Genomic DNA, 24005 nt, shown 5'->3' on the forward strand with positions numbered 1-24005 from the left:
TTCTTGAAAAATTTTATGAACTCACTTTGAAAGTTTCAGGTTCACGGTATGTTACTTGTAATGTTCATTTTGAAGATATATGTGAACTTGATGCTTATTTGAAATTATGTGTAGCAAGTGATGACCTTGATTTGAGTAAAATGGCTTCGGGAATGAAAGAAAAATTCAAGAAATATTGGGGGACTCCTGAAAAAATGAACAAAATGATTTTTATTGCTTCTGTTTTGGATCCTCGCAATAAATTTGTCTATGTTAGTTTTGCTCTTGAAGAATTACTTGGGGAAGAAACGGGAAATGTAGTGAATACGAAAGTAGAGGCTTACTTGAGGGATTTGTTTGCGATATATGTAAGTAAGTATGGAAAAGGTTCCAAAAGTCAACCATCTTCATCTGACTCATCTGATTCTTCTGGTAGTGGTATTTCTCAAAATATGTCCAAAAATTCTTTGAGAACTAAGTTGCACATGAAGAAACAAAAGAATGATTCTGGAAGTTTAGGTGTTAAATCTGAGTTGGATAAATATCTTCTTGAAGACCAAGAACCTGAATCTGAAGATTTTGATATTTTGAGTTGGTGGAAAGTTAATTCTCCTAGATTTCCAGTACTTTCACAGTTGGCTCGAGATGTATTGGCTATTCCTATGTCGAGTGTGGCATCGGAATGTGCATTTAGCACCGGTGGTCGAATTCTAGATCCCTTTAGAAGTTCATTGACTCCCAAATGTGTGCAATGTCTTATTTGTGTCCAAGATTGGCTTAGACAAGAAACCAAGCCTATTTGTGTTGAAGAAAGTTTGGAGTTTCTTGAAAAAATTGAACTTGGTAAGACTTTTTATTTTTTATTTATTTATGGAAAAAATAAAATACTTATTGTGTTGTATCTTGTATGACATGTTTCTTTTTATTAATTATAGAGATGACAAATAGTGGAAGAAACTCTTCCATTGTTGATCTATGATTGACTTGCAAGCGGTGAGTTTAATACATCATTTATTTAATCATATCATTTTTTAATCTTAAAAGTAGTATTCTAAGTTTCTAATATTTGATTTTATCTTAAAAGGTCCAAGGGTCAAGACAATGAAGAAATAATTTGTTGGCACGTGACACTTGAAAATTGAAAGCGATCTCATGGAAGAAAGTCAAGAAACTCATTATTGTTGTTTGTTATTGTTGACATTTGAATTGAAAGTAATCTCATGGAAGAAGACAAGAAGTTTAAAATACATTGTTTATTGCTTATTATTGTTTGTTGCTTATTATTGTTTATTATGAGCTCATGAAAGACTTTATTGTTACTTGTTAGATTGTTATTATGTTGTATTTGTGAAGACATTAACTACATATCTACAATGCAACTTTTGTTTTAGTGTCATTGTGAATTTCAAATTGTGTGTTTTAGTGATATTGTGAATTTAAATTTTGCGATGTTAATGCCTAATGACATATTGAATCATTGATATATTGAAATTTGGTAGTAAATTAGTAATGCACTTCTTTGATTTATTGTCTATTTTTACTTTTTAGCCATTAAGTTGAAAAATCAAACAAAAAATTGAAAAAATTGTAAACTTTAAAATTTTAAAAAGCCCACTAAGCAGGCCCATTAAAAAACCGAAATAAAAAACCGAACCGAATTAATAAAAACCGAATCGAATTAACAAAAACCGAACCAAAATATTTCGGTTCGGTATTCGGTACACAATTTACAAAAACCGAAAACCGAAAAAAAAAAACCGAAACCGAACCGAAATACCGAATGCCCACCCCTAATATATAGAGGTTTATTTTTATTCTTTTGTTTGTTATTTGTAAAAAAAAAAATTCTTATTTTGGTACACATATTTAATGATTGATGTTTTCTTTTTAAAAAAGAAAAAAGAACACAACTTAAAATCAATTTCTCAGCATAAAATTGCAGTTGAAGTTGAGACAAAAAAAATCAATTTCTAAGAAAGTTTTTGTGAAAAATATACGGTGATAAAATAATTACATGCACAATTTTAACATTTTTCATGTTTTTATGTGTACTTTGTTGACATCTACCCTTCCTTTTAAGAATTATTATTAATTAACTATTTTTTCTATGGCATATTTTGAACTTCCAAAATATATGAAAAAATAAACTTTCTACAACTCCTTTTTTCATCTCTTATTTAAATTTTTTATTTATTTTTAACTTCTTATACGTATCACTAACAAAAATATAAAATTTGAATCAAAAGTTAATTGCATTCTCTTAGCTATAAGGTGGTTACAACAATTTTTATCAATATCAATATTTGAATTTTTATCTTTTATAAAAACTATATAGAAAAGGAATTTGCAATAAGAAAATATACTTAGTAAAAAATAACTTTGCTAAACGGTTTCACTACTTAAGGCAATTTTAAAGGATACACGTGAAATAACATATGTTTTAGTAAATTATTTAGAATTCCATATTTTTAGAATAAAAAAGAAAGAAGTGTCAGAACACACTTAAATTATTTATTTTTTTGAAGTTTAATATCTAAACTATTGAGTATGAGTTTCATATCTAAATTATCTCTTTTTAGTTTGAAAAACACACATTGTGTAATGCACTCTTTTATTTGAAAAAACCTTGACACATGGCATCACACATAGATAAAATATTTTATCTAAATAAAAATTAAATGGAAAAAGGCCTAAAATATCCTTGAAGTATTGAAAATTGTACAGAATTACCCTTCATCCATCTATTGGCTCTAAAATGCCTTTTTCATCCACCTATTGGCTCCAAAATACCCTTGTCATCCACCTTTGGGTTCAAAATTGACCACTTTTTTAATTGTTTTAAAATTAAACTCTTTAAATATTTTTTAAAATATTTGGCGTTCAACTATTGGCTATAATTTAATTTATTAATATAATTTATAAACCAAACCACTACCTACTTAGTTTTTACTAAACCTCACCCAGTTAATAATTCAATTATAATATCAAAATCGTCATAAACACTACTAAAACACAATGAAATTATAGAATCCTGAAAATGACATTCAAAATTATTCGAGTCCGAATCGAAGCCCCAATTAAATTTAGGTTGAGCCGCTAATTTAGGAGGACACTTTCTTTCAAGATTGAATTAGAAATTTATGATTAAAGGTGAAGAAGTAATACATCCCGAATTAATTCATGCACTTTTTTTAAATATAATTTATAAATATTTATGATTTGTTTTAAAACCTTTAATATATTATTTTTAAAAAAAGTTACCTATGAAGTAACATAACATAATTGAGACGTAAGAATAATTAAGATGAACATGGTTAGACTTTTAAGTTTATCAGTAATTTTTATTTAGACACTTGAATGTATGATAATTTACTTCTATATATATTTTTGCCTCAAATTTTTAAAAACACTTAATTGGCAGTAGTTAATCTGTTGTTGCATTAATAATGTGACAAATTTATTTATTTAGAGGGGTTTAATTAGTAATGGGTGGGTAGTGGATTCATTTATAAATTATATTTATAAGTTAAATTATAAAAAATAGTTGAGCGTCACGTATTTAAAAAAATATTTAAATAGTTTAAATATAAAATCGTTAAATAAGTGGTCAATTTTGAACCAAAATGTGGATGACAATGGTATTTTGGACCCAATAGGTGGGTGTGAAGGAATTTTGGAGCCAATAGGTAGATGGAGGGTAATTTTGTACCATTTATAATATTTTGAGGGTATTTTAGGTCTTTTCAAAAATTAATCAATAAAATATTAATATTAATTAAAAATGAAAGATTAATGTTTTACTATCCGTATAAAAAATTAAATTATTTTTCTTACCCCACTCCGCCAACTCCTCCACGTACCCCCCCCCTCCCCGACAACCCCCATCCTTTTTCTAAAAAAAATCATTAATAAAATATTTTTAAAAATTTCATAGTTCATCGTCCCCTCCCCTTCCAAAAAAAATAAAACCACCCATTCGACCCCCCCCCTGCCTCCGATAGAAATTGATATTATTTTATTTAAAAAATAAAGATCTACCTCCTATTTAATCCTCCGCTCCTAATTTTTTTTTTACGTGTTTTCTTATTTTGTGTTAGATATGCATGTACATATATTTTTAGAAAAAAAAATTCCACTAGTGTACCGATAATATAACATAAATATTTTTGATATGTATATCTAAAGACTAAAAAAAAAATTGAAAGCGGAGGATTAAGTGGGATGGGTAGAATTATTTTTTTAAGAAAATAAAATAATATCTAAATTAGTATGTGAGGAGGGGGAGGACATGAAGTAAAGAAAACGAAGTACTTTTATAAAATAAATTTAAACAAAATAAAAGACTTAAAAAAATGGTGGGGTTGGGGGGTTGGGGTGAGAGGAAGTGAGGCCTCGGTAAGAAAAATATTTTATATTTTTTATAAAGAAAATATTGTTTGTTTTAAAATAATTTTTTAATTTTTAATTTTAACTAATACTAATAATTTTTTTATTTATTGTCAAGATTAAATGTTTTGGTGTGATGTGGAAATTCTTTAAAATAAAAGAGAGTGTGTACTACACATACCATGATGAGAAGGGTATAAAAGAGAGAGATGTGTTTCTCAAATTAAAAGGTAATAGTTTAGGTATGAAACTCAAACTTTCAATACTTTAGGTATGAAACTCAAACTTTCAATACTTTAGGTATGAAACTCAAAAAAAATATATAGTTTAAATTTATTTTTGACACTTATCTCAATAATGCAACTAATACCTAAAACAAAAATCAGTTTCTAAGCATCTTTTTGTGGGAAAAAATATGACATTACATGCAATATTTTAAAATTCTTCAGGCTTTTATGGTTACATTGTTGACATCTACCCTCCCTTTCAAGTATTATTACTTATAATTATAATAATTATTTTCTCTAATGCAGAAGTTGAACTCCCAATATATATGAAAAAATAAACTCTGCAACTCCTTTTTTCTTTTAGGGATAAGGTGGTTACAACCATTCTTAGCAATATCAATATTTGATTTTTTATCTTTACAAAAACTAAAAAAAAAAAAAAAGGAATTTGAAATAATAGAATGTATTTAATAAAAAACTTTGTGAAACGGTTCTACTCATAAAGAAAATTTTAAAAGATACATGTGAAATCACATAGGTTTCAGTAATTCTTTTTTTAGAATTTCATACTTCTTAGAATTAAAAACAAATGCAAGTAATACCTAAAATATTGTGAGTATATATTTGATATAAATTTAATAGAGAGGGTTATAAGAAGATAAGAAATTTAAAATAGCATTAACGTGTAAAAAGCATTTCAAAAAAAAAACATATAAAAAATTATTAAATTTTGACAATATATACTGCGTTCTCTCTCTAATTTGGATAAGATTGTATTTCATGTAGCGGTTGAAGATACATTTATTTTTGGACTTAAACAATGAAGAGATTTTGACTAAGGAAAACAAATTGGACTTAAACAATGAAGAGATTTTGACTAAGGAAAACAAAGCATAGTAAAAAATAAATAGAATGTTGAATATAATAGCAAACTAATAACGTAAAATAAATGGAGTAGCTAGGGTTTGATTTAATTGTGCTCCATAGCAAATGTTAGCCAAAGTTTGCCATGCGCCTCTCCCAAAAATCTCGCTCGCCACTCTCCCATTCTCGCTCGCCACTCTCCCTCTGCTCGCCTCTCTCGCTTTTATACACAGAAGTGTATAAATTCTGTTTCTGTTTTGTATAAAGCGAGAGAAAATTGTATATACACATGCAAAAACATATATCTTCGTGTTATACACTTAATTATACAATTTACAAACATTTTACTTCAATTCAATTGTAGACAAACAAATTTTATACAAATATTGCAGAGAAAAAGGCCAACGAATTATACAATTGCGAATTATACAATTGCAGTGAAATACAATTTTCTCTAGCTTTATACAACAGAGTGTATCTATTGTGTTTCTGTTTTTGTATAAAGCGAGAGAAAAACATATATCTTCTTGCTATACACTTATAATTATGCAATATACATACATTTTAATTCGATTCAATTGTATGCAAAGCAAATTTTATAAAAATATTGCAGCGAAATAGGTAGCGAATTATACAATTGTGCATTATACAATTGCAGTGAAATAGGATAGCGAATTATACAATTGCAGCGAAATAGGCCATTAAAACACAATAACGATAGACATTAACAAGAAAATGAAAAATATATAAACAAAATAATTTCAATGTAAAAGAGTAAATATTTATTTGAGATGAGAAAGTATTTTGAAATATTAAAAAATAAATATTATATGAATAGAGATCATGTAATTGAAATCTTACTGAAAAGGACAAAAATAAAAATAATTAATTGATGAAAACATTCAAAATAAAAAATTAAAAATTTTATGTTGATATTTCAATTTTAAAGGTAAAACTCGAACTTTTATATGTAAGATTCTTAATTGGGAAAATGCACAAGTACTCCCCCTCAACCTATGCCCGAAATCTCAGAGACACACTTATACTATACTAAGGTCCTATTACCCCCTAAATTTATTTTATAACTAATTTTCTACCCCTTTTTGACCTTCGTGGCACTAGCTTGAAAAAAAAAGTCAACCAGCGTTGGGCCCACAAGATAGTGCCACGTAGACCGAAAAGGGTAAAAAATTATTAATAAAATAAGTTTAGGGAGGTACTAGAACCTTAGTATAGTATAAGTTTGTCTCTGAGATTTCGAACATAGATTAAGGGGGTACTTATGCATTATTCTTTTATTAATTTAATTCAAAATTTATTAATAACTTTATTTTAACTATATATGAAAAGGTTGATAAAAATACTTCATTATAAAAAATTAAATAAACAGGGGAACAATAATGTATAACTTTTTTTTAATGTATAACGGAATCATACAACTGAATTTTTAGTGCATAAAATATAGAATTGAATGTCTAATATAATAAAAATTAGCAACATAATGAAAATTTCCAAAGTAACTAATATATGAAATTTGTAAACTTTAATTTAATTAAATATAAAATTATATGTTAAAAATAAAGTGTAACGAAATCTGTATGTGTTATCACATATAATTTTTTTAAAAAAAATTATCCTTAAAAGCATCAATAGCTTATTCAAAAGCTTTAAACATTGAAAAAAAAATGATATAAAATCTGAATTTAGCTATTAATTAATATAATCTTATTTCGATCACATATAAAATTTATATGACAAAAACTAATTAAAAATACACAATAGAAAATCATTTCCATAAACAGTGATAGAGATAATTGTTAAATAAATGATTCAAACAAAAGAAGAGAAAAGTTATTGCAGAATCTTTTAGTATTTTTACTGCACTTTGACGTAGTCTACGATAGTTGTTATTTAATACTTAAATTTCTCTTTTTAGTTAAAAGCACTATTGAGTTAGTGCCCATTTAATTTTGCATTATAGTGGAGTGGTAAGCCTATTTAAAAGGCATTATTGATGCTAAATATGATATGAAAACGAAAGCTATCAGTTCAAGAACATGGAGAATTCAGAATTTCAAGGCTCATCAAAGGTAATAGTTAAACTTTAAACTCTTCGACATGAGTTTGAAACTTTAATGATGAAAGGAAATGAATCAGTGCAAGATTTTCTCTCTAGAGCAATGACTATTATTAGTCGAATGAGGTCATACGACGTCAAAATAACTTATCAAACTGTTGAGGAAATTTTTTTAAGGAGTTCAATTCCTAAATTTGATCATGTTGTGGCTGCAATTAAGGAGTCGAAATATTTATCAAAATTTTTATTTGATGAATTGATGGGTTCTTTATAAGCCCATGAGGCAAGGATAAATAGGTCAGCAGAAAAGCAGGAATAAAAAGCATTTCAATCGAAGGTGGAAATTCAAGAGATCATGAAAAGGCACCAACAAGAAGAGGACGTGGTAGAGGTGCATTTCGTGGAAATAGTTGAGGTCGAGGCCGAGGCAAAGACTTTGAACAAAGACACTTCAATGAGCAAAGATGAAATAGAAGCAACAAACAATGTCGTAACTGCAAGAAGTACGGGCATGTGCAAGAAGATTGTTGTTAGAAGGAGAAACAAGCGAATTATGCAGAAACGACAAACAAAGAAAGTAAGTGTTCATGGCTTGTGTCGTGATACTAATGAAGTTGCAGGTGATACACGATTTGTAGATAGTGATTGTTCCAACCATATGTCAGGTATGAATTCAATCTTCAAAGAACTTGATGAGACACTAAAATCGACCGTCAGACTTGGTGATAAAAACTGTTTTCAAGCTGAAGGAAAACGAATAGTAGCAATACGAAACATCCATGGTAATGTAAAGCTTCTTCATGATGTTCAATTTGTTCGTAGTTTGGCTCATAGTTTACTGAGTGTTTGGAAACTCATGGCTAATGGATATTCACTATTGTTGATGATGGAACATGTGTTATTAAATATAAATAATCAAGCCAAACAATGGTTGATGTTCGCATGGCTGAAAACAGAATGTTTTCGCTAGAAGTTTCAAATGTGGAAAACTTTGCTTTGGTAACTGGAGGAAAAAATAACTCTGAATTGTGACGTTTGAGGTACGAGCATCTTAATTTCAAGGGTCTAATGTTGCTACGCCAAAAAGGTATGTTATTTGGCTTAGCATAAATTAATTCTTTTGATTTATGCGAGATTGCATTTATAGGAAGCAAAGTAGAAAGTTGTTTCTTGTCGGAAAGACTTAAAGAACATCCATCTACTTGCCTAGAATTAATTCATGCAGATTTGCATGGTCCAATGAATACTGAATCTTTTGGTGGAAGTCGATATTTTTACTCATCACAGATGATTTCAGTCACATGAGTTGGGTGTATTTTTTAAAATACAAATCAGAAACGTTTGAAAATTTTAGAAAATACAAAGCACTAGTGGAGAATCAAAGTGGGTTACACATAAAAACTCTCCGAACGGACAAAGATGGTGAGTTCTTATCGAATGAATTTGTCCATTATTCTGAAGAATTTGGAATTCACAGGTAACTTAGTACACCCTACACACCGGAGCATAATGGTGTAGCCGAGAGTAAGAATCGCACTGTTGTAGAGGTGGAAAGAAGTTTGCTGAAAGGTAAAGGACTTCCAAATAAATACTGGCAGAAGCAGTTGCAACCTCAGTGTACCTACTGAATCTATTGCCTACAAAGGCTGCGATGAATCAAACTCCATATGAAGCTTAGAAAGTTAAAAAAGTCCTTCGGTAAGCTATTTAAGAATTTTTTATCGTATTGTTTATCCTTTGGTAAACTCTCAAACTCTTCAAAAGCTAGATGAAAATCACAAAAATGTATTTTCATTGGTTATTGTCTTGAATCCAAAGCATATAGGTTATATAACCCTCTTAATGACAAAGTGATAATTAGCATAAATATTGTATTTGATGAAAAGTTAAGTTGGGGATGGATTAAAAAACAAACATAATAGGAGATTTCAATACACATTGAAGACTTTGCAGATGAAGGAAGGGTCTGATACAAATTCACTTGAAGAAGCGATTGAACCAGAGACATTAGCAACACTTGAAGAACCTTCATTTGAGTCAATTCCACTGAGAAGATCAACAAGAGACAGAAGAGAGATTCCTAGATATTCTAATCAATCTTGTCAATTTTCTTTTATTGTTTAGATCCTATATTTTATGAAGAATCAATTGAAAAGAGGAGTGGAAGAATACGATGAAGGAAAATTGATGACAATACAAAGAAGCAGCTCACTAACTTGCCAAACGGAAAGAATGTAGTTGGATTAAAGTGGATATTCAAAAAAAAGTATCACCTAGATGAAAGTATACAAAAATACAAGGCAAGACTTGTCGCAAAGGGATACTCGCAGCAACAGGGTATTGATTTTGAAGAGAATTTTCTCCTGTATCTCGATTTGAAACAAGAAAAACAATTTTAGCCTTGGTTGCTCAACTGAGATGGTCACCTTATAAACTTGATGTTAAGTCAAACTTCTTGAATGACGAACCGGAAGAGGAGGTTTATGTTGTAACATCTCGCAACTAGACAACTATAAAAGAGGCTAAAATCTAGAAATATTTATAGTTGGGGAATAAGAAAAATTTGGAAAATTGACTAAGTTATAAAAATGAGTTTTAGCAATTTTCAAACAGCCATAACTTCTAGCTCAGGATGAGTTAATGGCAGCTCTTGTTATGGTTGGAAAGACCTTAGAGAGATCATTCCAACGCCGTTGAGTTTGCGCGATTTCGAGATCGTATGAGTGAGTTATGCCTTTCAGAAGTTGGGTTGTTGGATTAAGGATAGTCTAATCCGGATTTGAGAAGGACAAAGTTCTATTTTACTTATCCAATTATTTTATTTCATTTTTGGGTAATAAATTGGGGGTCTAAACTGATCTTATTCAGTTCACGATTTTAGAAAAACAAGTTAGGGTTTTCAGAGAAGAGAAAAGAAGAGGAGAAAAAGGAGGAAAGAGAAGAGGAAGCAAGAACGTTCAAGATCGTCGAAGTTCGGCTTGTAGAATTTTTCAGGGATGATCCCTATCAAGGTATGTGAGATATTTCCGTGTTGGGTTAGTTCACCCACACAAAAAACTTGTTTAATTCAGAGATTTTGGGTAGATTGATTGATGAAAATTGAAGTTCTTGAAGAATAATGTTAAATTCTTGTTATTGTTGTATGCCAAGAGTTGATATGATTCGAGTTTCCTGGTTGTTTTTCAAGTCTAATCTATTGGGTATTGAGGGTATTATTGATTCTAAGTGTTTGCATATTGATCTATGGAAGCTTAGAAGGTTCAGAGATGAAAAACGGAAAAGAAAAGTCCAAATGTGCATCCGATGTGCCTTGGGGCGCCACGCCTCACATAGCACCACAAGATAGTCTCTGTCCGTAGGGCCTTGGGGCGGATCGCCAGCCAGAGCATCCTAACATGGCCTCCGAAGTTTGGGTCCTAGCGGCCCACGCCTCTTAGAGCGCCAAGGACGCCAGTTCACCCATTCAATCCCCATCTTTTTGTACTAGTTCCTAAGTGATATACCAACGTTTCCTAGTTAATTCTAACACTTTAAGGTACAATTGAATATCATGAAATCTTCCATAAACATGAGCATGAGCCTTGAATCCATAATCCAATTCAAGGGAAGTTAAGATCAAAGTCAAAGAAGTTAAAAGTCAAGTTTAAAAGTTAAAAAGCAAGTCAAAGCAAGTTTTTAAAGTTTCCAAGAGTCTTTAACAAACATGTTAACTTTGTTTTAAGGCTCTAGTTACAAGTTAAGCAAAGAGTAAAGAATTGAGTTCAATTCTCAAAAGTTATAAGGGAACTAAGTATTCCCTCAGAGATAAGTTTCAAATTAAGTAAAAAGTAGAGCGTTGAAGTTCTTCCTTCAACGAAATATAAGGTAACTAAGTATTTTCGAAGAATAGTTTCAAGACTCAAGTTTCAATCTAAGTAAAGAGTCATGAGTTAAGTAGAAGTTGTTTTCTTCTAAATTATTGGAGGGCTAAGTATCCCTAAAGAGATTTAAAATGTTTTCACATTTAAAAAAGTAAGGAAACTAAGTTTTCCAAAGAGCCTTCAAACTAGTTTTCATAATAGAGTTATAGCTTTATCAAATGAAGCAAGCAGGAAATTGAGATTTCCAAGATAATCGTTAAGCTAAATTTTTGAGCACTAATCTCAAATAACAGGAAAAGTTGTTTTCAAAACATATAAGATAAGTATATTTTTGGGAGTAGTATTGATCACCGATATGGGGGAGAGTTCAGACAACTCACAACCTCTATAAACCATGTAGCTATCATGGGTAGAAAAGGATCATACTTTTAGATGAATCCTTTCCACAGTTTACTAGTGGATCCATTAGGTAGTTCAGGTCTTATACTCTGGCAAGGTTAGGATGGTCCTTGGCAGCGTTAGGTAAAACGTTGTATCATCAATATAACTATTAAGTGATGGTTGTTAGTTAGAGAAACTCACACAACAGTAGTTTCATGGTTCCTCAAGAGGTTCTGCTTAGTATAAAAGGGATATAGGATTTCATTCATGCATTGCACGAGTAGACTTTGAGAGAAAGCATAATTTTTTTATTAATATTATGAGTTTACATCACATTATTTTGTATTTTTACATACGTCTTAGAGTTAACTGTATATTAACATACACATAGTTGAAAACTATGTTTTAAACAACTTTTCTTTATATTGCACATGTCCTCAAACTGTTATATAAAGAAATGAGTTACTTATATTGAGTTTTGTTATTCATGAGTTGAGTAGAACCAAGGTAAATGTTCCTTCTTACCCTTTTCAAGCTTAACTTGTGTTTATAATTTTAAATCACATATTCATACATTCAATGTACTGATGTCAGTTAACCTGCATGTATTATGATGCAGACGCATGTAACTAAGATCAACATTCGGTGTATTATTGATCCATTGAGTAGATCAGAGTCACTTGTTGAGCCTCCTTTTATTCTGGAGGACATCTTTATCATTTAGTTATTTGTTTTTAACTTTCGGTTGTTAGGATGATTGGGAGGTCATGTCCAAACATCCATCTTTACTTTAGAAGCTTCATATATAGATAGTATTAGTTTTTTGGTCTTTTAATTTCACTTGTAAATGATAAGACATGAAGTGTCCATTTTGGATAAATATTATTTTAATCTATTACCTTGAGTTATATCTTGTCTTTAAGTCTTCCGCTAAGTTACATGAGCCAGGATAAAAGTTTGCTCAAGGCTAGCAATGGTCATTGGGTGCCGACCACATCCAGGTGTAGGCTTGGGGCATGACAAACTTGGTATCAGAGCAAAGAGTTCAAGAGTCATAGGGAGTCTATGAAGAGTCTTAATCATCGATGTGAAGCGCGCCACATCTATGATTATAAGGCTATAACATTTAGGAATTCCTCACTTATTTTATATCCTTTCTTGCATTAGAGTTTATCTCTAAAAATTTTCCTTCTAATTTTTGCATGCGCATGTTTTCAGAGAATCATGCCTCCACGAAGAACAGTCAGAGGTCGTCTAGCTAGGAGGATTGTTAAGGAACAAGAGTTGCCAAATGAACCTAAAGTACAACCTCAAGGAGAAATTACCCTACTGAATTCTGTGAGAGCATTTAGATGTTAAGTCAAGTTGCAACTCTTTAAGTTGGACAGAGAGGTAATCGAGATCAAGTGGATGATACCTTAAGGATACATGAGTTTTTAGGGATGAATCCACCAAGCTTCACAGATTCAAGTGTCAGAGAGGATCCAGAGAACTTTATTGAAGTACTTAAGAAATTTTTGACATAATGCATGTTGTTGATGCTGAGAGGGTAGAACTAGCTGCATACCAACTAAAGAGTATCGCTAGAGTCTAGTTCGACCAATGAAGATGAATGGGGATGCGGATGCGCCAATAGGAGTTGGGCTGTGTTTGATAATGCTCTCATGGGAAGTTTCATTTTCCATGAGTTGCGAGAGGCAAATATTAGAGAGTTTCTAACCCTTAATCTGGAGTCTATGAGTGTTCATGAGTATAGTCTGAAGTTTGCACAACTTTCCCACTATGCTCTGGAGATGGTTGTTGAGATGAGAAGTAGATTAGTTTATTTGTTGTTGGTTTGTCTCATCAGCCAAGCAAGGAAGGAAAGGCAGCAATGTTGATAAGGGATATGGACATAGCAAGGCTAATGATCCATGTGCAACAAGTTGAGAAGGATAAGCATAAGGATAGAGAAAGGCTTAAGAATAAGAGAGCTAAGACATCAGGCAACGAGTTTAGGCAGCAAAAGAGTAGTATAAATTCTTCCTTCCAATAGAAACAGAAGGGATCTGCTCCACCATCTATTAGTGCCCTTGCACCTAGAAACAAAGGTGAGCATAATGGTCGGAGTTCACAAACCTACAGAGCTAGACACGCCAAGTCTCAAGGTAGTAAGGCGCAATGAGGTAACTATGTTCCTACATGTTCTAGGTGTGGCCGAACCTACTCAGGTACTTGTCGTGAGGGCTCCAGGGTTTTCTTCAAGTGTGGATAAGAGGGTCACTTATTAAGAGTGTCCAAAGAACATGTAAGGAAATGGTACCGGTGGAGTAAAAATCGTCTGTATGTTATCAACAATCGCCAAGAGCAAGAGGATTCCTAGATGTTATCACTGGTATGATTCAGGTCTTTGACTTTAGTTTTTATGCTTTGCTAGACCCAGACGCGACTTTATCTTTTGTAACTTCATATGTTGCTATGAATATTTATGTTATTCCTGAGAAACATAGTGAATCATTCAGTGTTTACACACCTGTTGGTGAGTCCATTCTAGTAGAGGGAGTCTATCGTGATTCTCCCATTTTCATCAATCACAAGAGTACCATGACTGATTTAATTGAGTTAGATATGGTATAGTTTGATGTCATTCTTGGTATGGGCTTACTTCATGCCTAGTATCAATAGATTTCAGTATTCGAGTAGTCAAGTTTCAGTTTCATTGGTAAAAGAGTTTCCAGAAGTCTTTCCTGATAATCAACATGGAGTCCCTCCTGAAAGAGATATAGACTTTGTCATAGACATTATTCCAGATACTCATCCTATCTCTATTCCGTCGTATAGAACGTCACCAGTAGATTTGAAAGAGCAGTCGAAGGATTTTCTAGAGAAGGGTTTTATTTTACCAAATTAACTTAGGAGATAGTTAAGTTTCAATGGTTTGAAGTTGGTGAGAAAAACTTTCAGGAATTGAAAAAAAAAAATTGACTGCTGCCCAGTTTTGACTTTACCAGAAAGTACTCAAGTTTTTGTGTGTATTGTGATTTATCTAGTGTTGGTTTGGGTTGTGTGTTGATACATATTGGCAATATATAGCTTATGCCTCCAGAAATATAAAAGGTCATGAGAAAAGATTACCGAACCTATAACTTAGAGTTGTTGCTGTAGTATTTGCTTCGAAAGATGATGCCATTATCTTTATAGTATTCATGTGGAAGTGTTCACCGATCACAAGAGTTTTCGGCATGTGATAGTTAAAAAGAGCTTAATCTCAAGCAAAGAAGGTTATCTATGGGTAGTACCACCCATTTTGAAGAAGATAAGAAAGAGTTGGCAAAGGGTGTGCATAGACTGGCACGATTAGGAGTTTGATCAATGAATTATACAGAAGGAGGAGAAGTGGTGATAAATGTGTCTGAATCATCATTAGTTTCAGAGGTAAAGAAATACCAAGATCCTATCCGGCTTGAATTAAAGGCAAATGTTCATAAAAAAAAAGTGATGGCTTTTGAACAAGGGATATGGTGTATTGAGGTATCAAGATAGGTTGTGTGTACCGATGGTATATGATTGAATTACTTTAAAGTTTCACCCATGAAGGGTGTTATGAGATTTGGTAAGAAGGGAAATCAGTTTATAGAGAAGCTAAAAAGGATAGGAAGAAGAGATACCCACATCTCTTCGAATCCGGAGAAGTTCCAAATTGAGTTACTAATCCTTTTCTTGCCATTAATATTGAGTTGGCATGTTGTGTTTATATTTTGTTGTTGGGCGTATGAGCTGAATGTAAGATGTTACACCTTAGCCTAGTAAGAGTGATCTCATTCGAGGACGAGTGTTCCCAAGGGGGAGACATTGTAACATCTTGCAACTAGAAACGACTAGAAAACAGGTTAAAATTTGGAAATTTTTATTTTTGGTAAGAATAAGAAAAATCTGGAAAATTGACCAAGTTAAAAAAATTAAATTTTGGCCATTTTCAGACGCCCATAACTTCTAGCTCAGGATGAGTTAGAGGTAGTTCTTGTTATGGTTGGAAAGCCCATGGATAGATCTTTCCAACGCCGCCAATTTTTTGCAATTTTGAGATTGTATGAGTGAGGTATGTCTTTCCGAAGTTGGGTTGTTGGATTAAGGATAGAAGTCCAATTCGGATTTGGGAAGGGCAAAGTTTTCTTTTCCTTACCCCATTATTTATTTTGTTTTTGGGTAATAATTGGTGTCTAAACTGATCTTATTCAACTCACGCTTTTAGAAAAACAAGTTAGGATTTTGAGAGAAGAAAAAAGAAGAGGAGAAAAGATGAGGAAAGAGAAGAGGAAGCAAGAACGTTCAAGATCGTTGAATTTTGGCTTCTGGAATTCGTCGGGGGTGATCCCTTGGTGTGTGAGATCTTTCCGTGTTGGGTTAGTTTACCCACACACCAACTTGTCTAATTCAGAGATTTTGAGTAGATTTATTGATGAAAACTGAAGTTTTTGAAGAATAGTGTTGAATTCTTGTTGATTGAGTTGATGCATGGCTAGAGTTGATTTGATTGGAGTTTTCCGGGTTATTTTTTGGGTCTAGTCTATTGAGTATTGAGGGTATTAGTGATCCTAAGTGTTTGCAGAAAGATCTATGTAAGCTTAGAAGGTTTAGAGATGAAAAACAAAGAAAAAAAATCGAAACGCGCGTCTGTAGCCTTGGGGTGCCGCGCCTTCATAGCCCCACAAGAAAGTCTCTGTTCGTAGAACCTTGGGGCGGCACGCCAGCCAGAGCGCCCCAATTTGGACTCTGAAGTTTGGGGCCTGGGCCCCATGCCTCTCAGAGGGCCAAGGACGCCAGTACACTCCATTCATTCCCTATCTTTTCGTACTAGTTCCTAAGTGATGTGTACCCACGTTTCCTAGTTGATTCCAACACTCTAAGGTACATCCGAATATCATAAAATCATCCATAAACATGAGATCATGAGCCTTGAATCCATAATACAATTAAAGGAAAGTTAAGATCAAAGTCAACGAAGTGAAGAGTCGAGTCTAAAAGTTAAGAAGCAAGTCAAAACAAGTTTTTAAAGTTTCCAAGAGTCTTTAACAAACATGTTAACTTTGTTTAATGCTCAAGTTACAAGTTAAGAAAAGAGTAAAGATCTGAGTTCAATTCTCAAAAGTAATAAGGGAACTAAGTATTTCCTAAGAGCTAAGTTTCAAGTTAAGTAAAGAGTAAAGCGTTGAAGTTCTTCCTTCAAAGAAATAAAAGGAAACTAAGTATTTCTCAAAGAATAGTTTCAAGACTCAAGTTTCAAACTAAGTAAAGAGAGTAGAGAATAAAGATTAAAGAGTTAAGTAGAAGTTATTTTCTTCAAATTTTAGGAGAACTAAGTATCCTCAGAGAGATCTAAAATGTTTTCACATTTAAACAAGTAAGGAAACTAAGTTTTCCAATGAGCCTTCGGGATGGTTTTCAGAATAGAGTTATAGCTTTATAAAATGAAGCAAGCAAGGAAACTGAGATTTCCAAGATAGCCTTTGAGCTAAGTTTTTGAGCACTACTCTCAAATCACAAGAAAAGTTGTTATAAAACATACAAGATATGTATTTTTTGGGAGTAGTATTGAGCACCGATATGGGGGAGATTTCAAACAAATCAGAGCCCCCATAAACCATGTAGCCATTATGGGTAGAAAAGGGTCATAATTCTTAGATGAATCATTTTCACATTTTACTAGTGGATCCATTAGGCAATTCAGTATCTATACTTCCGCAAGGTTAGGATGGTCCTTGGCAGCGTGAGGTAATATGTTGTATCATCACTATAACTATTAATGGATGATTTTTGGTTAGATAAACTCTTAGAGCAGTAGTTGCATGGTTCCTCAAGAGATTCTGATTAATATGAATGGGGTATGGGACTTCATTCATGCATTGCATGAGTAGACTTTGAGAGAAAGCATTACGTCTTTTATTAAGATTATGAGTTTACACCAGATTATTTTGTATTTTTACATACATATCATATTAACTGTGTATTTACATGTACAGAGTTGAAAACCATATTTTAAACAATTTTCTTTATATTGCACATGTCCTTAAACTGCTACATAACGAAATGAGTTAGTTATATTGAGTTTTGTTATTCATGAGTTGAATAGAGCCAAGGTAAGTGTTCCTTCTTACTCCTTTTCAATCTTAAGTTGTGGTTTAGCATTCCAACTCGTATACTCATACATTCAATGTACTGATGTCAGTTGGCCTGCATCGTATTATGATGCAGACATAGGTAAATAGGATTAGTATTCGGCGTATTATTGATCCAGTGAGCAGCTCAGAGTCAGTTGGTGAACCTCTTTTCATTCTGGAGGACATCTTTATAATTTAGTTATTTGTTTTTAGCTTTCAGTTGTTAGGATGATTGGGGTCCTGTCCCAACATCCATATTTACTTAAGAGGATTCATAGACAGATAGTATTAGTTTCTTTGGTCTTTTCATTACACTTTTAAACGATAAGACTTGAAGTTGCCATTTTGGCCAAGTATTATTTTAAGCTATTACCTTAAGTTATATTTTGTGTTTAAGCCTTCTGCTGAGTTAAGTAAGCCATGCCAAGGGTTCGCTCAAGGCTAGTAGTGGTCATTGGGCATCGACCACGTCCAGGGTGTAGGCTCCGGGCGTGACATATGCTTCTCAATGTCAAGGTTTTGAAATCATTGGCCAAGAGGAAAAGGTGTACCATTTAAGGAAGGCACTTTATGGGTTGAAACAAGCGCCACACGCCTGGTGTAAAAAAATCAATTCCTATTTTGTTCAAAGTGGGTTTGAAATGAGTGAAAGCGAGCCTACTTTGTACTTAAAGAAGCGAGCTAACAATGATCTTCTTGTTGTATACTTCTATGTTGATGATATAATTTATATGGGTTTATCTCACTCTATTATAGTCGAATAAAAATCTAGTATGATGATAAATTTGAGATGACTGATTTGGGTTTGTTGTATTACTTCCTTGGGCTTGAGGTGAAACAAGGAGAAGGTGACGTATTTGTTTCTCAAAAGAAATATGCATCAAACCTTTTTAAAAGATTTGGCCTTGTCAATTGTAAATCTGCAGCAACAACCATGAATATGAATGAAAAATTGCAGCAGAAAAATGGTACTAGACAAGCCAAAGCAAGAAGTTTTAGTAGTCTAGTTGGAGGTTTGATTTATTTGGCTCATTCTCGTCTATATATCTCATATTCTGTTGGTGTTGTTTTAAGGTTTATGAGCAATCCATCAAAGGATCATTTTGGAGATGCAAAGAATTTTACACTATGTTGAATTAGAATATGGTATTTCGTATTCTCATGTTTCAAATTTTAGATTGTTAGGCTTTACTGACAGTGATTAGGGAGACTCGGTAGATGATAGGAAGAGTAAATCAGGCAATGTATTAGCCTTGGATCAGGCGCAACAACATGGAGTTTGAAGAAACAAGTAACGACAACATTGTCGTCTTCAGAGGTAGAGTACATTGCAGCAACTACTTCAACTTGTCAATGCATTTGCTTAGGAGAATTTTGGTTGATTTGAACCAGAAGCAAGAGAAAGCAATGAAAATTTATTGCGACAACAAATCCACAATTTAAATGGCTAAGAATCTTGTATTTCATGGAAGAACATAGCTCATCGATATTCACTTCCATTTTATTCGTGAGCTAGTGAAAAATGAGAGGTCATATTGAAGTTCTGCGTCACTAATGAATAAGTAGCAGATATCTTCACAAAGGCACTGTCATATCAGAAGCATGTCTATTTTAGATCATTGCTTGGTGTTAGTGATTTTGAATCAAGGAAAATGTTGAATAAATGATTCAAACAATAGAAGAGATAAGTTAATGTAGTTTCTTTTAGTGTTTTTACTGCACTTTGACTTAGTCTAGGATAGTTGTTATTTGGTCCTTAAGTTTCTCAATTTAGTTGAAAGTACTACTGAGTTAGTGCCCTTTTAATTCTTCATTTTAATTGAGTTGTAAGCCTATTTAAAAGGCATCATTGATGCGAAAGATGATATGAAAACAGAAGCTTTCAGTTCAAGAACACTTTGCCTGCTTGTTATATTTTTCCCTTTCCAATATTTTGGTTCTTGAGTAAGCTTTAGATCTGTGTTCTCCAACAATAATATAAAAATATATGCACTGTGAATTCGTTTAAAAACTAGAGTAACAAAATATACAAAAAGATGTTATTAATAATTTAGACAATAAAAAATTGCAAGAAAAATATAATTTTGTTTGTACCAACAAACACTTTGTATAAAATCATATTTTTTGTTGTTGTCATCTTTAAATATGTAAAAATGTTTAATGATTCAATTTATAAATAAAATAGGTCTAACCCATCGGTAGCCCCTTAAACTTGGTACAAAGTTTCACTTAGACACCTTAATTGGTCAGTGTTCATATTAGACATCTCACGTAGAAAATTGTTGTATCATTTTAACACTTTTTGCTTGCATGACTTAGTGAGTGTAAACTAATCTAGTTGACTTTTCAATTTTTTTTTCTTCTTCTTTCTCACCTTCAACCACCATTTTTGAAACTCAAACATCCAACTATAGTGAATCAAAATAGTTAACATAAGAGAAATGATGAAAATTGTTTTAGAAATTTTAGAAATATATCAATTTTAAGNAATCTTCAAAAATGGGTTGGGGGGAGAACGGTGTGTGTACAAATAATTCTGCAAAATGGGTGGAGTGTTTGGAAAACAAGGTTGTGGGGGTATTGAACGGGGGTATTTGGAGAAGAAGATTGTGGGGTAGGGAGTGGGGGTATTTGCTTAATTTTTAAAAAAAAAGTTATTTGGGCAAAAATTCGCATTTCGTTAATTCATTAGTTATTTTTTATTTTTACTTAAAATTTATTATTTAAGAATTGTTTTTGGGCAAATATTCGCATTTCGTTAATTCATTTAAAATTTATTCTTTAAGGATTATTTTTGACACAAATGATAGATGTCACGTTTAATTTGTCATTTTACACGTTATTCACGAGTGTGATACACACGCTTCATATATTTTGTTGATTGGAAAAAAATGTCAAAATGACATAGCAATACACTACATAAGGTGTCTAATATTAACACTTCGAGTGTGTTTGGTATGAAGGAAAACATTTTTTGAAAAATGTGTTCCAATTTTTCATGTTTTGGTTGGGACAAAAGTTTTTGGAAAATGTTTTCCAAATCCACTCATTTTCCTCAAAATTAAGGAAAATGATTTCTCTATAGGAGAACATTTTCCAAAACTCTCCTTCAATTTTAAATTAAATTTTTTTAAAAAAAAATAATTTTTTTACCCGATCCCTGACCGCATCCACCCACCACCGACCACCCCCTCCCTAACCCTACCCCCTCCCGCAAAAAATAATTTTGCTTTTTAGAAATATTTTCAACTTCAAATTTTTATTTTTAAACTCCTACCCCAAAAAATTAAATTTGTTTTTGAAAAATACTATAAAGTTCACATTATTATTTTTTCACTCTTACCCCATCCCACCCCCACTCCAAAATAAAAGTTGTTTTTACAAAATATTTTCAATTTCACAAATTATTTTCTACTTTAGTAAAAATAAAAGATGTCTCTCAAAAACATTTTTCATTCATAAATCAAACTCTAAAAATCATTTTCGAAAAGTATTTTCTACTCAACAACTAAACGTGAGAAAATAAGTCCAACATGTACTTGTCTTTCAGGAAAACATTTTCTAGGAAAACATTTTCCTTCGTACAAAACAGTCCCTAAATGTCCAATTAGAGAAGAGATTTTTTTTATACAAATAGAATACCTCTACATTCCATTTTTAGTTGTCCTTTAATGAATTCAAGACCAAAGTTGATCATTGTTTCAAATTACTAATTATATCGTTAATATTTACTATTTTTTTTAATGAGTATGAAAAGAATTAAAATGACGGTTAAAATATGAAAAAGTGTTTTTTTAATAATAGGTTAATTAAAATTAATGAATGTATCACATAAATTGAGACGGAATGACGAAACAGGACTACTACTTATTGTTGTGGGTTCTTTGAGAAAGAAAAGTAGGTTTCCTTTTTAAATAAAGTTGCTGCTGGTGATTAGGAGATAACTTTGTCCTCCCACAATTCCTATTCTTTCCACTGAAGCTTAGTTAGGCATATATAAAAGTCAATAATGTAATATAGTCTATTCTTCTTCTACTTCTTCCTTTTCATTTTATATGTTGTAATAATATACTTGCAAGAAAGGGCTTTAATTAGGTATGGAGTCATGTGGATCAGCTATTGAAAGAAGAGGTCATTTTGATGTATTAAAAGAGCAACAAGGTCANCATAAATTATTTTTACTCTAGTAAAAATAAAAGATGTCTCTCAAAAATATTTTTCATTCATAAATCAAACACTAAAAATTATTTCCAAAAAATATTTTCTACTCATTAACCAAAAATGAGAAAATAAATTTAAAATTACTTATTTTTCAGAAAAATATTTTCCTTCGTATCAAACACACCTTTCATGTCAAATTTAAGGAATGTCCGATGGATTAGGCCAATAAAATACTGGCGCATCGCGTGGGTACACTTAATAATTAAGATGAGCCAGCCATGTGGGCATTGAAGAAGAATACACGAAAACATGAAAGAAGGCAATAGAAAAAACAAGAACTTATCCTCCTCCCCAAAAAGAAGCCGACCTGTTAATCTATCAGGACCCGATTCGGGTTCACGCCATACGAGGCTATCTCCTCATCCATCAGTCTCAGTACTTGACGGTGAAATCATCACTGAAGAGTTGGGTTTGTTTGAAATTTCCCCCAGAACCAACCCAAGAAGTTTTCCGTATAGTGTGAAGCAGCAGTGTTGGGACAAGGCGGAGAAAGTCAAGGGAAGAGACCCGGACCGATGGCGCCGAGACCCATTGGGCAACACAATCTTTCGGAAGCTTGTCGGCTGTCCTGGTTGTCTCTGCCATGACTATGACCATATAATTCCCTATTCTAAGGTACTTTTCTCATACAAGTTTGGGATTGATGAGTAGTTATGCATAAGCTTTGTTTAAAATATTGAGTTTTGATGCTGTTCTCTGCAGCAGGTTTTGGGTATTTCAACATACTTGTTTTCAACTACTGTTTTCCTTGATTTTTTGTGTTTATGATGAATGACAGTATAGCAGATTTAATCGCTCAAAGATGAAAGGAAATATGTACTGATAACTTGATGATATGTACGAATACAGGACACAACTATTGGCTAATAATGCAACACATGCATTAGATTTGTTTATTATCAGAAAATAACCAAACTTAAAAACTTTACACTTCTAGTGTTCTAACATTTTGACCCGATGGGGAGGCCAATCTGAATTTTCTTTTTAGAACAAGAATGTAAGCAGACATCCAAAGATGCCCAAAATTGCTTTTCATGGAACAGTTTCCAATAAATGTGCTAGAAATTTTTGAATGTCCAAATTTAACTATAAAGATGGAGAAGTGGGGTGAACAATGACTAAAATGCAGGTGCCAATAGTGTTTGGAAAGACGAGGTATTGCTGGAAAGCCATTTGAAGTAGTTTTGTTTAGGATTGGTAAAACACACACCTTAGTGATGAAGCTAGGCACGGGATTGATTGATGCTTCATCTTGCTGGCTTCTGGCAAGTACCAAAGTGTTAAGGTGTGTGCTCTATGCCCTTGGACTAGTTTTGCAGTGTATGTCACCAACAATAAATTGAGCCTGCAAGGATATTTTTAATTGATAGTGGTATGTTATGAGTGAATATGCTAGTAATTAGGAATATAAGATTATAAATCTAGCATGGGAAAATAGCTAGGAACTTTTAATAAGTGACTAAAACTGCATTTTAGTGATATTGAACTTGATTGACATGTCATTTCAAGGCTCAATTCAGTTGAGTGTCACGACCCAAAACGGGTCGCGAGTGGCACCCACACTTAACCTACTATGTGAGCGAACCAACCAATCTAAACCCCAACATTTCAACCATAAATAACAAAATATAATGCGGAAGACTTTAACTCATTAATGAAAATCGATTAAATAACTTATAAAAACTCAATACTATTTATTCCCAAAACCTGGAAGTCATCACCACAAGAACATCTATCCTCAAATTACTAATCTAAGAGTATCTAAGAAGCTAAAATAAGTAAAAAGCTAGTCCATGCCGGAATCTCAAGGCATCAAGACATGAAGAGGAAGATCCAGTCCAAGCTAGAAGCAATAGCTCACCCTGAAATCTGG

The 24005-nt window shown here is 32.4% G+C and overlaps 2 protein-coding genes across 2 annotated transcripts in view; both read left to right on the plus strand.

Annotated features, from left to right (window-relative positions):
- The window catches only part of LOC107024901 (zinc finger BED domain-containing protein RICESLEEPER 2-like), a 9970-nt gene extending 9012 nt beyond the window's left edge, over nt 1–958 (plus strand). Inside the window, exons 4-5 of the mRNA XM_015225828.1 lie at nt 1–822; nt 915–958. The exon at nt 1–822 is cut by the window's left edge and continues 1267 nt beyond it. Coding sequence (XP_015081314.1) covers nt 1–822; nt 915–958 — 866 coding nt within the window. The remainder of the gene's footprint in view (nt 823–914) is intronic.
- Nucleotides 959–22333: 21375 nt separating this feature from the next.
- Nucleotides 22334–24005, plus strand: part of LOC107024224 — a 16058-nt gene continuing 14386 nt past the window's right edge. The window contains exon 1 of the mRNA XM_015225164.2: nt 22334–22747. Within this exon, the coding sequence (XP_015080650.1) occupies nt 22382–22747 (366 nt within the window). The 5' untranslated portion in view covers nt 22334–22381. The remainder of the gene's footprint in view (nt 22748–24005) is intronic.

The sequence above is a fragment of the Solanum pennellii genome, chromosome 7 (genome assembly GCF_001406875.1).
Source record: "Solanum pennellii chromosome 7, SPENNV200".
NCBI classification, from domain to species: Eukaryota; Viridiplantae; Streptophyta; class Magnoliopsida; order Solanales; family Solanaceae; genus Solanum; species Solanum pennellii.